Here is a 13,986-nt window from a genome sequence, read left to right on the forward strand (position 1 = left end):
TGGGCCAATGCGAGGGGTTGGGGGAAAAGGGTCGCAACCTGGGACGACCATTTTTAAACTGACGGTGTGCGATGGCTTTTGCGTTCTCCACGCGCTCAATTAAGCAAGGCCATTGACGTTGTTGTCCCTGGGCCACTGCGGGTAGTTCCCCTTGTTGGCTGCATGGCGCTGACGAACCAGCCCTGGACGGGAGACAAGCCACCCAGACCAGACAGGAACAGCGCTCTGAGCAGTCACGACCGAGAGCCGGGGTGTGCTTCACGGCCTGGGAGCCCGAGATGAAGGGATGTTGAGGCGCTACACCCTTGGTGGCCACTTTGAGGCAGACCGAGGAGCCACGATATGCCAATAAGAAGCGTGTGTCTCGCACTTTGTCCCAGAGCTTCTTTGCCGCCTGTCCCAGGATTGTCGCATCGCAAGGCTGCTCTCCCCAAGCCCGCCCACCGAAACTGCACCGGCACCGAGCGCCGCTCATCACGAACCGTCCCATGGGAGCGGCGCACGTCCCGTCTGATATTCCGGCCTCATATTGCTCATGCACGCTGGGCTGCATGAGGGCCTGCAGTGCTTCGTACCACGCCTGCGGAAGCGCCCCAGCGTGCTGCAGGGCGGTGACGAAGCTGCTGCTGCTGCAGGTCGGCGACGGGGCAACGAGACCGCTTGCCGCGCGACAAGTGACAACAAGAGGTTCCTTTCTTCTTCCTTGACCGCAATCGGAGAATAGGATCCCCAACCGGAGGATTCTGTCTTTCCTTCTCTTTTCCCTTCCACCGACTTTCGTTCCCTTTCGGGCTGCCCGTCCCCCAACGCGTGGGTCCCTCATCCCTTCCATACCATTCCCGAGCGGCTCTCCCTTCACTCCCCGTCCAGGTGGTGTGAGCCGCCGCGCAGCGTCACTCACCGCGTGCTGCAAGTCTTATTCGGTCATATATTATCCTTGTGCCCGCTGTGGGGAGCCATCGAGGGCCAGGCTCGCTGCTCTCTGTTCCTGCACCGTGCCTGGACGCATATCTGTGCTTCGAATCGGGCCTGTGTTCTTTTCTCTCTCCCCGTCTCCTTCCGCTGCCCCGGCAGAGAGAGGTTGTATGACAAGCTAGAGCGCTGGCCGGCCCCTCCCGCCCCTGGACGCTCACCTGATAGCGGTAGGTACCTGAGCCGACCGTTTTTCATGGCCCATTGCGCGTAAACAAACGAGCGCCGCGCCCGTTCGCCCCCAAAGGCCAAGCTAGCCCCGAAATCTCGCCCGCAAACCTGGGACCTGCCCTCCCGCCCGCAGCCCGACGCCCGACGCAATGGCGCCAACAGCCACCGCTACCACCACCACTGCGATACATAATCATAATATCGGCAGCGCGAGGCCACCTTTCGCACGCTCCTTGCGCAAGCCTGCGGGTTCAGCATCCACGCCCGACCTCAACGCCCTCTACGTTGCTCAGTCGAGACTCGTACCCCCCGGCCTAGCTTTGTCGCGCAAGACTTCCCTCGCGGCTCTCACTCCTAGCTCGCTCGCCAGCATCCCCGATGTCAGTGAGAGCTACGCCCTCGACTCTGTTTTAAGCGACGCAACGCGCAGCATGGTCCCTCAGAGCCCGGGACGGCTCTCGGCCGAAGACCTCGCCGTCGGCGACACGGTCGACGTGCCTGGCGGTATGCACGGCGTTGTGCGCTTTATTGGCAGTGTCCAAGGGAAAAAGGGAACCTTTGCTGGGGTAGAGCTGCACTCTGATTTTGCGGCCAGGGGCAAGAACAGCGGCGATGTGGATGGGTGCGTACAAGCCCGCACTACCCCCTCGACCTTTTCCTGACCTTCCTGTGGACGGATGCTGATCCATATTCCACAGGATTTCGTACTTCGCGACAATCGCGCCCGGTGCCGGCATCTTCGTCCCCCTCACCAAAACGGCCCGACGCGGCGCACCCACGACCTCATATCCGGCAACACCGAGCGCGAACGGTCTGAGGAATGGAACTCCGGCGACGTCCTTTACGCCTCCGACTCCCAGCCTGCCAAAATTCAGCGCTTCCGTCGGCCCTGGCGTCAGGGCTGCCAGCCCGCAACTCAAGAAGCCGCGCACGTCACTGCCTCGCCCTGACTCTCCTGCTCGACGGATGCAGATGACACCAGGACCCCGGCCATCAATAGGGACACCTGCCAGGGTGCCCTCAAGGTATGGGAGCCCGACGAACAAGTTTGCTCAAAGCGTTCGCGGCACAGCCGGAGATCCTAGCAAAAGGCTGCCAGCCCTCGAAGTCAAGCCCAACATTGGCCCTCGCAGCGCGTCTGCCCTGGGCTCTGTTCACGGGCTTGACGACGATGCGACACCGACTGGCCTACAGCGAACGAAGACCAACGGTAGCTCCGGCTCAATCTCCTCATTCAACCTGAAGTTGCAACGCCCAGCGTCGCGCGCCGCTGCGGCGCAGGAGGAGGAAATAGACCGCTTGCGTTCGCAGCTCGAGGATCGTGACCGACAGCTCAGGGACCAGTCATCCACCTTGGCTGAGATGGAGAGCAGCTTGACTGAACTGCAAGGGCTCATTGAGAACCCAGAAGGACCCAGGCCACGGCGTAACAGCATCGACGACAAGGACTCGGCGCAGCTTCGGCACATGCTACGCGAGAAGAACGAAAAGATCGCGATCCTCACCGCAGAATTTGACGCCCATCGCGCCGACTTTCGAAGCACTATTGACACACTCGAAATGGCTAGCACCGAGACAGAAAGGGTGTACGAGAAACGGATAGAGGAACTCATGGCTGAACTCCACGAGCTGGAATCTAGGAATCTGGACGTTGACTCGGTGGCGAGTCAGCTGAAACAGTTGGAGGAGCTCGTGCAGGAGCTCGAAGAGGGCTTGGAGGACGCCCGTCGCGGCGAAGCCGAGGCACGCGGAGAGGCCGAGTTCCTGCGAGGAGAAGTGGAGAGAACTCGGACTGAGCTGCGACGTGAACGCGACAAGGGTGGGCTCGGTGGTAGCACGAACGGGGATGCTGCTGCCATCTCGAAGGAGCTGGAGCAGAAGGAAGATGAGATCCGTGGTCTCAAGGCTATCATTCACTCTCTCAGCCGAGACTCCATCCCGGGCGGCGATGGACCAGCCCGGCCCACCTCCCACGACTCAGCCGATCACAACATCACCCGGGATAATCTGGAGCGCCAAATCACGGAGTTGCAAGCGCTCCTGGAGCAGAAGGCTATCAAGGAAGAAGAGCTGGAGCAGGAGCTCGACGTGCTACGTGGCGGCGCTGGCGGCCTAGCGAATCCCATGTCTAATCAGCGCTCGTCGCTGAGAGACTCGCGGGACACGGTGATTCCAGTCCGAACCCACGAGCCGCGATCACCCCAAGCCACGCACAAGAGAGGCAGCACGCTGGACACGATGCATGAGAGCGACACCTACTCGACCGCCACGGAGACTAGCACTCTCTGGTGCGAGATCTGTGAGACGAGTGGCCATGACATCCTCACTTGCACCAACATGTTCGACCCCGAGGCTGTTAAGACCGCGAGCGAGTTCAAGACCAGCAACGGCATCGTGGGGGATGGGCTGAAGCCTCAAGCTCCTCTTGGTGCTGACGATGCGCTCCCGGCGCCCCTCTCCCCTGCCAAGTCCAAGGCGCCTAGTCTGGCGGCAGCAACTCCGCCGGTCAAAATCTTGCCTAACCCTATGGAGTCGGGGCCAGTAGCTGGGAAAGAGAGTGGCGTGATGGACCCTGAGAAGTGGTGCGCGGTGTGCGAGCGAGACGGCCATGACAGCGTTGACTGTCCATTTGAGGACGCTTTCTAGGAGCGTCGCCCTCTGCATGTACGTGGGTCGCTGTCGGGAGGAAAGGGGCTTATGACACGAAGAGCTGTGCTCGGTGTATGACGGCGAGACGATGACGTCTAACGACGCGTTGCCATGTGTGTTTCTTCGGGGTATTGCTTGACTTGGAGCATTGTTAGTGATACCATCAGATACATTCTCATTTCGATTAATGACCTTCCGGTCGTTCGCGATTGGGTCTACCGCCTCAGGAGGACGCCGCCTGCAGGCGCAGCCTCTGTTCCGTTGGCCTCTCCCCTGTGGTGATGCCTCTGTCCTTGCAAGCGCTGCAACACCAAATCTTACGCCCAGAGATGCGCCGACTCGCAGCGTGTATACGTATGTATGCAGAAGCTCTCGGCCAGAGGGTGTGCGACGGCAAGGAACATCAAAGGAGGCTTCTTGACGATTCCGAAACCGATATCTTTCAAATGATGTGATACGACAGGTGGGCTGAAGAATTGTGGCTCGGCGGCCTGTCCTTTCGGGACAGTCCCCTTCCTCACGCTTGACAGGTTCCTGGCGAATGAAGACCCTGGATTCCTCAGGGACGCTATGAATAGCTGGAGCCTCGGGCGTCATCGAGTGGGGCTCATAGAAACCCGACCGTCGCCGCGACGGTAGGGACGTTAGGAAGATACTTGCTGTCTCCAATCCGGAAGGCAAAGACGGCGCAAAGCACACGCACAAGTTGACTTGCACGGTCTCACAAAAATGAGCCACATCTAAAAGTCAAGTCGCAGTGAGCTATGGCCCTTTATTTTGCCCTTAAAACCATGGTTTTGCTGACTCGGGCTCTCCGTTGTCGTCGACCTACATGTTGTGCATTAGCTGCACCGCCACAGAGTCGACATTCTTCGATACACTTCCATGAGGCGCCTCCAGCCTTGGGGCGACCCCTGCAGCCTGCCCTCCGGTTTTTAACTCTCCCAGGAACGCCCGCTCTCCAGCACCGCGCCAGCCTCTTGTTTCCGACGACGCAAAGTTCAGGTCGACTTGAACGCACTCCCCTCCCTCTTTTCGCCTGGACCAGAAATCGCCAGAGCCAACGCGAAGCGCGCATCTACCGAAAGGCCTCGTGCAAAGGATTTTGGACGAAGTTCGCATCAGCGCGTCCCCTTCGCAAATTTCTCATTCTCGCCCCGCTGCCCTTTCAAGGCCCTCCCTGACGATAGGGTTGGTTGCTGCGTCTCGACAAACGAATTTGTTCGCCAATAGGTACGATGCACATTCCCGCGCTCTCGTCGCCACCGGGGCGTCCATGCGCCAGCAGGGCCAAGGAGTTTCTCTTTGCCGCCTGCGTCGCCTGGAAGCTTCCCTCGTCCCGCTCGACATTTCCACTTCGCTTCCTCACTTTCTCCCAGCCTGACTAATCCCGTCACTGCAGCGACGAATACTTCCCATCTTTGCCGACACCACCACCTCTCTCCCTCTGTTCCGCTCTTGGCGCCGATTGCATCGCGGATCGAAGTATTATCACCTTCAGGTAGTCGCTTGCGAGTTCAGACATCATGGTTAAGGAGACCAAATTCTACGACACCCTCGGTGTATGTTTGCCTCGGCCCTCTGCCACGTTGTTGGAGACAATACTAACATGCCCACCAGGTCGCTCCTGGAGCCACCGAGCAGGAGTTGAAGAAGGCGTACAAGATGAACGCCCTCAAGTACCATCCTGGTAGGTTCTCGTGTTTGATTGTGCCGTGCGTGCTTTGCTAACTCCCGTCGTAGACAAGAACGCGCACAACCCCGGTGCCGAAGAGAAGTTCAAAGAGGTTTCCCACGCGTACGAGATCCTCTCTGATCCCCAGAAGCGACAACTGTACGACCAATATGGCGAGGCCGGCCTCGAGGGAGGCGCGGGCGGCGGTGGCATGGCTGCCGAGGACCTGTTCGCGCAGTTTTTCGGCGGTGGTGGCTTTGGAGGCATGGGCGGTATGTTCGGCGGCATGAACAACCGCGGACCCCCCAAGGCGCGGACCATTCATCACACCCACAAGGTTTCGCTGGAGGACATCTACCGCGGCAAGATCTCTAAGCTGGCTCTGCAACGCTCCATCATCTGCCCGAAGTGCGAAGGCGTCGGCGGCAAGGAGGGTTCCGTCAAGCGGTGTCCCGGCTGTGACGGCCATGGCATGAAGACGATGATGCGCCAGATGGGGCCCATGATTCAGCGCTTCCAGACCGTCTGCCCTGACTGCAACGGCGAGGGCGAGATCATCAAGGAGAAGGATCGCTGCAAGCAGTGCAACGGCAAGAAGACCATCGTCGACAGGAAGGTCCTGCACGTCCACGTCGACAAAGGCGTTCGCAGCGGCACCAAGGTCGAGTTCCGCGGCGAGGGCGACCAGGCTCCCGGTGTCCAGGCCGGTGATGTCGTCTTCGAGATTGAACAGAAGCCGCACCCTCGATTTACGCGAAAGGAGGACGACCTTCTTTACAAGTGCGAGATCGAGCTGGTGACGGCCTTGGCTGGTGGAACCATCTTCATCGAGCACCTTGACGACCGGTGGCTCAGCATCGACATCCTGCCCGGCGAGGCCATTGCACAAGGTACGTGTTGTCGCTGTCTTGTAGTGACGCCCGCTTACTGACATTTCACAGACGCTGTCAAGATGGTCCGCGGCCAGGGCATGCCCTCTCCCCGTCACCACGACTTCGGCAACATGTACATCCATTTCAACGTCAAGTTCCCGGAAAAGCACTGGACGGAGGATCCCACTGCTTTCGAGGCTCTGCGGAAGCTGTTGCCCTCACCATCCGTCCAGAATGTTCCGCCCGCTGACGCCATGACCGAACCGGCTGATCTCGAGGATATGGATACACAGACCCAGAGCCGGGTCTTTGGCAGCCCCGGCATGGGTGAGGACGAGGATGAGGACGGCCATCCTGGCGCCGAGCGCGTGCAGTGCGCTTCCCAGTAAACCTCCCGCAGCGCATGTTTCGAAACAAAAGTGCATTAGTGGCGTGAGGGTGTAGCGTCCTTGAACGCCATGGTGGGCCGCATTGGGGTCGAAAACCCCCTCTCTGCGTGCCTGACTTTCCGAGTCGAGAAAGCGCAGATGGCGACAAGACCATTCGCGGCGCCTTCAGTAACGGAATGACTTCGCTAATACCACAAGCGGCGAGCTGAGTCGTATCTTTCATATTTTCGGGCAGCGAGGAATCGAGGCGGGGCCAAAGGTCGCATCTGACCTTGGTTAACTTGCGTCTCGAACAGGAGGCTTCAAGCATATTTACCGGGCTGGTTGGCGTTTAGAGGATATAGACGATTCGATGAGTTTGTTGTATCGCAGTCCTAGACGTACGAACATGATGATTTACTTGCAATGATTGTCTGAGCGGCTTGCGAAGAATTCGGACAGAATGCCTGCATCTATACATTATCCCATCAGGCGCTCAGTTACTCCATGAGCCGAGGGTCGCCTGCGCATGTTTCTAAGCTTCTTTGGCGGGGATATCCCCTTCAACATCTGCCTCGGGCTCGTCTTCCCCAGCCTCGCCATCCGTTCCGCCAGTTTGCTTCCTCAGATTCTCAACCGTATACAGCAAATTGTGAATCTCCTTATCAGATGCCTCCGCAGCACTGCTCTCCAACTTGTCATCGTGCACAGGCAGCTCCTTGGCCACAGACAGTCGGCCCTCGCTCATTGCAAGTGCGAAAATCTGCAAGCTCTTGGCTTCGGATGCCTGCCCCGGGTCCGCAGCGACGATGATCTTCGGGAGTGTGTTGCTGTTGGGTTCGGCATTAGCTACCGCTAGCTGCAAAGGGTTTGCAGGCAGCTGGATGACGCCCGGGTGGTTGAGGATGTTGTCCGGAGTAAGTTGCCAAGTGAAGATGGCTTTGATCCTAAGACTGATGTTAGCTTGATGAATACGTACCCTCGGGTGAATATTAACGACTCACTGCTCGCAAATAACCAAGACATAGGTCAGGTCTCCTGACTCGGACGGGTAGGTCAAAGAGCAGATGCCCGTCACAGCCACTTTTGACGTGTCTGGGGCAATCTCTCGAGCGAGGGAGAGTATGCTGGCCTTGGACAGAAGCTTTCCAGCTTTCCAATCCCATACGAAGAGCTCTTCGTCACCGCCACCGGAGATCAGAATGTCGCCCCGCGAGGCAGGGATCGCAACCTCGCTGACGAACTCCTTGTGTCCTAGGCAGAAGCCCTCGATGACATGTGCCTGAGGGATATAACGAGAGACCCGGATGTGCTCGTCTCGGTCGCTCGTCACAATGTATCTCCTACCATCGCTTTCCGCCAACACCAGCGACGTAAGCATGGAGACGTGCCCGAGCAGCAGCGTCAAATCAAAGTCGGGACCCTCTTCCTTTTCAGCGGCCTTTTGCCGTTGGAGTTCCAACTGCTTCCTCTGGTTCTCAAGCGCTTCGAGGTTGCGCTGCGAATGAACGGTGAATGTGTTTGCCGCGGGCTCGCTTGACTTCTTTGCTGGTGTCGAAGTAGATACTCGACCCGCCCCTGAAGAGGGCGAGCGTTCAGTCATAATGAGAGGAAGGGCGTAGACATCGCCAAACTTGTCGGCGCAGATGATTTGCGCGTCGGGCGCGATAGCAATGGCGCATGGCCGCTTGGGCATGGTCCTACAGCGGTGTTAGTCTCGGAATGTTGTATCCCAGTGTGGTTCACCACCTTTGATTGAGCAATGAAAGGCCTCCTTGGCCATCGTGCTCGAACACCCATATGACCTTGTCGTGCCCGGAGACGGCCAATACGTGTTGGCCATCGGTTGTGCTGGTGAGAAGGGTTATGACCGGTCGATCGGGCACCCGCGCCACTTGTTTTTTCGCGGAAGCGTTTCCCTTCCCACCTTTGCCCTTCTTCTTGCTGTGTTCTTTCGGCGCATCGCCAGGAACCACAACGTCCTCTTTTTGCGCAGGAGCATCATCAGCACCAGCACCTTCATCTCCCTCACGCTTCTGCCTCTTCGCAGGCGGCTCACTCTCTTCGGTGCCCTGGATCTGTCCTTGCGTCTCCTCTGCCTCCCCCGCTTTCTGAGCATCTGCAATCGCCTTCATTGCTTCTGCGACTTTGGCCACATCTGGGTGTTGCCATGCTGAGATATGACTGCCGTCGAGGAGGCTGAATGAGTGGATGTTGCCACCTCGAGCAGTGAACAGCACATCGCCGCGCACGTGCACGCGGTTGTACGGTATCTTCGTCATGTCAGGTGTAGTTGAATGCGTCACAAAGTTCGAATGCGACGCTTTTATGATGAATTATCGTATTTGAGGCGACGAATGGCGGGATTCATGAAACCGAAGCTCTCAAAGGCTCACAACTTCACAAGCAGCGCAGAAAAAAAAGATACATCTCGGATGTACCTCATGAGGTCGACTCGGGGATCCACCCGGCCCCCACCACACCGAAATAGGCTTAGCCAATTCAAGCCCTAAGCGGCAGCGGGTGCTGCAACACACATTTTGTCGCGCGGGCCAAAATCCGAAATTTCGGCCCTCTGCAACATTTCGCGACAACTTCACGCGAAATATACCCACGAATACACCCGATCCCTTGCCCTTAAACATCCTGCCTTCATAAATAAGAAGATATGGGGGGCAAGTCTGCGAACAAGGCTGGCTACTTCGACAAGCTCAAGGGCTTGTTGGAGGAGTACAAGTCCATCTTCATCGTCGAAATCGACAATGTCTCGTCCCAGCAGATGCACGAGATCCGCCATGCCCTCCGCGGCAAGGGCGTTGTCCTGATGGGCAAGAACACCATGGTACGAACTCACGACACCCGCAACGGGCATGCGACTTGTCGCTTGGTCGAATTGAAGTGCTGACTATGCTCCCCCTTCGCAGGTTCGCCGTGCCCTCAAGACCTTCGTTCTCGACACCCCCGAGTACGAGAAGCTCCTGCCTCACGTCAAGGGCAACGTCGGTTTCGTCTTCACCAACGAGGACCTTAAGGAGGTTCGCGACGTCGTCCTGTCCAACCGTGTCGCCGCTCCCGCCCGTGCCGGTGCCCTCGCCCCGGTCGATGTGTGGGTTCCCGCTGGAAACACCGGCATGGAGCCCGGCAAGACCTCTTTCTTCCAGGCCCTCCAGGTCCCGACCAAGATCGCCCGTGGTACCATTGAAATTACCACCGACCTGAAGCTCGTCGAGGCTGGCACCAAGGTCGGCCCCTCCGAGGCCACCCTGCTCAACATGCTCAACATCTCGCCCTTCACCTACGGTATGGGTATTGCGCAGGTCTACGACCAGGGCCAGACCTTCCCCGCCGAGATTCTTGACATCGGTGAGGAGCAGCTCCTTGCTGTCCTGGCCAAGGCCATCACCACCATTGCCACCATCTCCCTGGCCCTCAACTTCCCCACGCTGCCCTCGGTCATGCACTCTCTTGTCAACTCGTACAAGAAGGTCCTGGCCGTCGCCATCGAGACCGAGTACAGCTGGCCCGAGATCGAGGAGCTCAAGGACCGCATCGCCAACCCCGATGCGTACGCCTCGGCCGCTCCTGTCGCTGCCGCCGCCACCGGCGGTGACGCTGCCAAGCCCGCTGAGGAGGAGAAGGAGGAGTCCGAGGAGGAGGATGAGGGCTTCGGCGGTCTCTTGTATGCCTCCTTGCAGTGCCGCTTTGCTTTGGGCGAAATGCTAACTGATTTTGCAGCGACTAAATGCCTTTGCATCACGACGGAGTTGGGCGGGCTTTCAACCTTTCGGCTAGGTTCACAACAAATGGATCTGAAACGGGTACATAGATCGACTGTACGTCGATTCGGCCACTGCAGCGGTCGCATGGCACGAGAATTGATGAAAGCTATGCCTTCGAAGTCGACCGCCTCATGATTGTGACGTGACCTTTACCCGGACAAATCGACACCCCTGTCGTCGCTAAAAGGTTGGTTCTCCCATTTCTTCTGTCCCTTGGCACTTCTATGATTATATTACTGTATTCAAGAGCTTTTTAACCCTGAATTCTCCTGTTGACACATACACAACACCGTATGACTGAACCCTATGTTGCCTTCTGTCATGTCGCATTTGCCTTTTTGGGATATCATGGCTAATTTGCAAAAGATCTAGGCGCGTCTCACGGATTCCCTTGCGTACTGCAACCGTACTCATGCCCCTCCGTGACTGTGTAGCGCTACATTGGTCGCGAAGCTGTTCTATCCAGAACTTTCTCAGCCATGTCGATAGCCTGTTGAGGCAATCCAGCCAGTTTGGCCACCTTGAGCGCGTGACTCTGCCGGTTAATGCCCTTCCGTAGCCTGTGCACGTAGACAAATCCGCCCGAGCCATCTTCCTGCACGTCTGTGCAGTATGTGTGTACAACACTGCGATTGGGCCCACACAGGCCGTCGGCAGCAGCCAGATCGGCGACTTCGTGGAAGTGCGTCGCAAAGAGCGTCCTGCACTGGTTGACGGTAGCGAGGTGATGCAGGCAGGCATATGAGACGGCCGTTCCGTCTTCTGGAGTAGTGCCTCTACCGATCTCGTCCATGATGACGAACGATCGTGAGGTAGCTTGCTTGAGGATCTGCGCCGTCTCAAGCATCTCAACCATGAAAGTGCTCTGGTCGCGATACAGGTTGTCCGCTGATCCAACCCGGCTGAAGATGGCGTCGACGATACCCAGTTCAGCGTATGATGCTGGCACATAGCAGCCTATTTGGGCGAGTATTGTGATCAGGGCGTTTTGGCGGAGAAAGGTGCTCTTGCCCGCCATGTTTGGGCCCGTGATGAGCCATATCAAGCCATCACTGGCTGAGCCGACGACGCAATCGTTTCGAACAAAGGTCCGCCCCTGTTCGAGCAGGCCACCCTCCACCGTTGGGTGCCGTCCTCCGATGATGGTATGGCAAGTTGAGTTGTTCAGTCGCGGTCGGACCAGGTTCTGCTCCTCTGCAAGTTTTGCAAAGGACGTGGCAATGTCAAGCTCGTCCAACACGGCCGCATTCCGGCGCAGCTTCACAAGATTCAGGACCACCTGCTCTCGTAGCGACTGGAATACACGCTGCTCCTCGCGCCTGATCTGGAACCGAGCCTGGTCGAGGCGCTGCCCGAGCGCTGTCCACTCAGGAAGGTGGAAGGAGCGGGTGGAACGACTGGCAGAGAGCGCTTTGATGTCTGTGAGACTTTTCGTATCCTTGCCCTTGATGTGGGCAATGTGGCCCAGTCCAGGCGTCCATTTGAGAGTGAGGCTTGAGGCACCAAGACGTTTTCGCAAAGTCTCTCCAAGCACGTCTCTTTCCTCCAACAGCGAAGAAAGCTGAGAATGTAGTTTCTTCAACGTGGTGCTGGCGGCTGGTTTCATGATCCAAGCATCGTTGTCTTCGGCGTAGTACTCTCTTATGGTGGTAGGGCGCTTTTTCTTCCCTTTGGGCAGCGAGGAGGCATCCGCATGTGAACCCTCAGAGGACACAATGTCCTGTGCGAGGGCCATTATCTGGCTGGTTTCGGAATCTTCGACCTCGTGCTGATGGACTATGCCCTCCTCATCTATGGCGTCTCTAATTCGTTGAGCAAGCTTCGAAGGTTTCGAAAGGTCGATCCGAGAAGTTAGAGCATCAATGCAGTCCTCTCCTGGCTGTTCGGTATATGCTGCGACTGCTTGCTTCAGCAAGTCCACTATACCCTCAGTGGCCCGGATAGTGCTGGCCAAGGCCAACAAATCGTCCGCGTCGCCTCTCCCAAGGGCAAATTTCTGAACGAGTCGCTGAGAGTCGTGGCTTCTTCGTAGCAGCACAACAAGCGTGTCACGGAGCTCGCCATCAGTAATGAACCGAGCCACCAGATCCTGCCTCTTGTTGATGACTTCCAGAGATGTGGACGGTGAGCTAAGCCACTCGTTGAGAAGTCGAGCTCCGCTCTTTGTGACAGTTCGCCGGATAGCATGGAGAAGGCTGCCGCGAAAGAAACCGTCACGAATCGTTTGCTTCACCTCCAAAGCTCGCAGGCTGTTTTTGTCAATGTTCATGATTTGCATGCTCTCGTGCCGTAACGGTGGCTGGAGCTTCATTGCCATGCCCTGCAGCCGATCTTTGACGTAATTGAGCACTAGAGTGCCGGCAAACATTTCTTCCTCGGTGAATGTTCGCCTCATGTTCTCTGGTACCTCCGCCTCGAGAAGCGGCGTCCAGTCCGTAACATCTTGCAGTTCGCCTTGAGGGGAATATGTGACAAGGTGTCGGTCTTCAGCCAAGACGGAGAAGATGTCGTGGTCCTTTTGAGACTCGAAGTCCTGGTCAAGGACTACTTCGCGGGGGCCGACTCTTGACAGTATTGAGGATAGTGAAGCCAGATCTGAAGACTGTGTGAAGAAATGACCCGTGGAAAGATCTAGCCAGGCAATGCCTAGGGATGTAGCGCTAGACACTGAAGGTGCAACAACGACACCATGATCTTCTTTCACAGCCGGGCTCTCAGGCTCTGTTGGAGGTTTGCAGACGTGGATTGCCATCACATAGTTGTTGGAGTAAGGGTCGATGAAGTTCTCATCTATCAGTGTGCCCGGGGTAATGATCCGGGCTACCCTTCTGTCATGCATCAAGCCGCCCGACTTGACCTTGTCGGCCGCGTCGTTGGGGAACTCCTCGGCTATGGCCACGTAGCGGTTGAGATCCTGGACGAGCACCTTGAGGTATCGATCCAGTTGAAAGAAAGGGAAGCCCGCCTGAGGGTATGGTTAGATGAGCCGCACGATCGTGTCCAGCTGTCAACTTACCATGGGTACGGGCCCTGCACTTGTCTTCTTGGAGGCCAGCTTGAGATTCAGAAGCGGCGCAAACTCCTCTGCGTGCTCAAAGTACAATTCGTAGAAGCCGCCCACGCGGGTGAGCAGCACGCAGTTGGCGAACTTTTGCATGTTGCGCCGCGCTTGGAGCACCACGGTTGGATAGGCTGGGCCATGGTCGTCCTCGTGCGACCGCGTCGGCTCAACGTGGATCGCGCCCTGAGGCAGGTCTGCCAGCTTGACTGTCGTCTTCGTCTTCTTCCCCCTCAGCTGTCGCCTGCTGGGTGTAGGCTGAAAGGGGACATCTTGGAATCCGGGGCAGACCAACAAAGAGGTGACGCCGATTGTCGCCGTGGGGCTCGCACAGAGTTGGATCAAATGCCGGCTCTGGAGACGACGGAGTCGGAACATGGACCACGCTCATATGATGCTACCGGTTGCTGAGCGGGAGATGAATAGCGGTTGGCGGAGATTG

At 57.6% G+C, this 13,986-nt stretch overlaps 5 protein-coding genes across 5 annotated transcripts; 3 read left to right on the forward strand and 2 right to left on the reverse strand.

The window, feature by feature from the left end:
• Positions 1 to 1,292: 1,292 nt before the first annotated feature.
• PLICBS_002711 (uncharacterized protein) lies at positions 1,293 to 3,789 on the forward strand (the record flags this gene model as incomplete). The annotated part of the gene is made up of 2 exons (XM_018322412.2): positions 1,293 to 1,765; positions 1,842 to 3,789. The coding sequence occupies 2 exons, from the start codon at positions 1,293 to 1,295 to the stop codon at positions 3,787 to 3,789; spliced, it is 2,421 nt and encodes an 806-aa protein (XP_018179892.1).
• Positions 3,790 to 5,318: 1,529 nt separating this feature from the next.
• On the forward strand, positions 5,319 to 6,728 carry PLICBS_002712 (type I HSP40 co-chaperone; the record flags this gene model as incomplete). Its single annotated transcript, XM_018322415.1, has 4 exons — positions 5,319 to 5,354; positions 5,413 to 5,482; positions 5,536 to 6,357; positions 6,409 to 6,728. 4 exons carry the CDS (start codon positions 5,319 to 5,321, stop codon positions 6,726 to 6,728), a joined length of 1,248 nt encoding a protein of 415 aa, XP_018179895.1.
• Positions 6,729 to 7,242: 514 nt separating this feature from the next.
• On the reverse strand, positions 7,243 to 8,989 carry PLICBS_002713 (tRNA (guanine-N(7)-)-methyltransferase non-catalytic subunit trm82; the record flags this gene model as incomplete). Its single annotated transcript, XM_018322416.1, has 3 exons — positions 7,243 to 7,654; positions 7,712 to 8,407; positions 8,457 to 8,989. 3 exons carry the CDS (start codon positions 8,987 to 8,989, stop codon positions 7,243 to 7,245), a joined length of 1,641 nt encoding a protein of 546 aa, XP_018179896.1.
• Positions 8,990 to 9,375: 386 nt separating this feature from the next.
• Positions 9,376 to 10,449, forward strand: PLICBS_002714 (60S ribosomal protein uL10; the record flags this gene model as incomplete). Its single annotated transcript, XM_018322417.2, has 3 exons — positions 9,376 to 9,549; positions 9,632 to 10,386; positions 10,443 to 10,449. The coding sequence occupies 3 exons, from the start codon at positions 9,376 to 9,378 to the stop codon at positions 10,447 to 10,449; spliced, it is 936 nt and encodes a 311-aa protein (XP_018179897.1).
• A 473-nt stretch (positions 10,450 to 10,922) lies between these two features.
• Positions 10,923 to 13,922, reverse strand: PLICBS_002715 (DNA mismatch repair ATPase msh1; the record flags this gene model as incomplete). The annotated part of the gene is made up of 2 exons (XM_018322418.2): positions 10,923 to 13,451; positions 13,503 to 13,922. 2 exons carry the CDS (start codon positions 13,920 to 13,922, stop codon positions 10,923 to 10,925), a joined length of 2,949 nt encoding a protein of 982 aa, XP_018179898.2.
• Positions 13,923 to 13,986: the final 64 nt, after the last annotated feature.

Source organism: Purpureocillium lilacinum, assembly GCF_023168085.1.
Source record: "Purpureocillium lilacinum CBS 284.36 DNA, scaffold_2, whole genome shotgun sequence".
NCBI lineage: Eukaryota > Fungi > Ascomycota > Sordariomycetes > Hypocreales > Ophiocordycipitaceae > Purpureocillium > Purpureocillium lilacinum.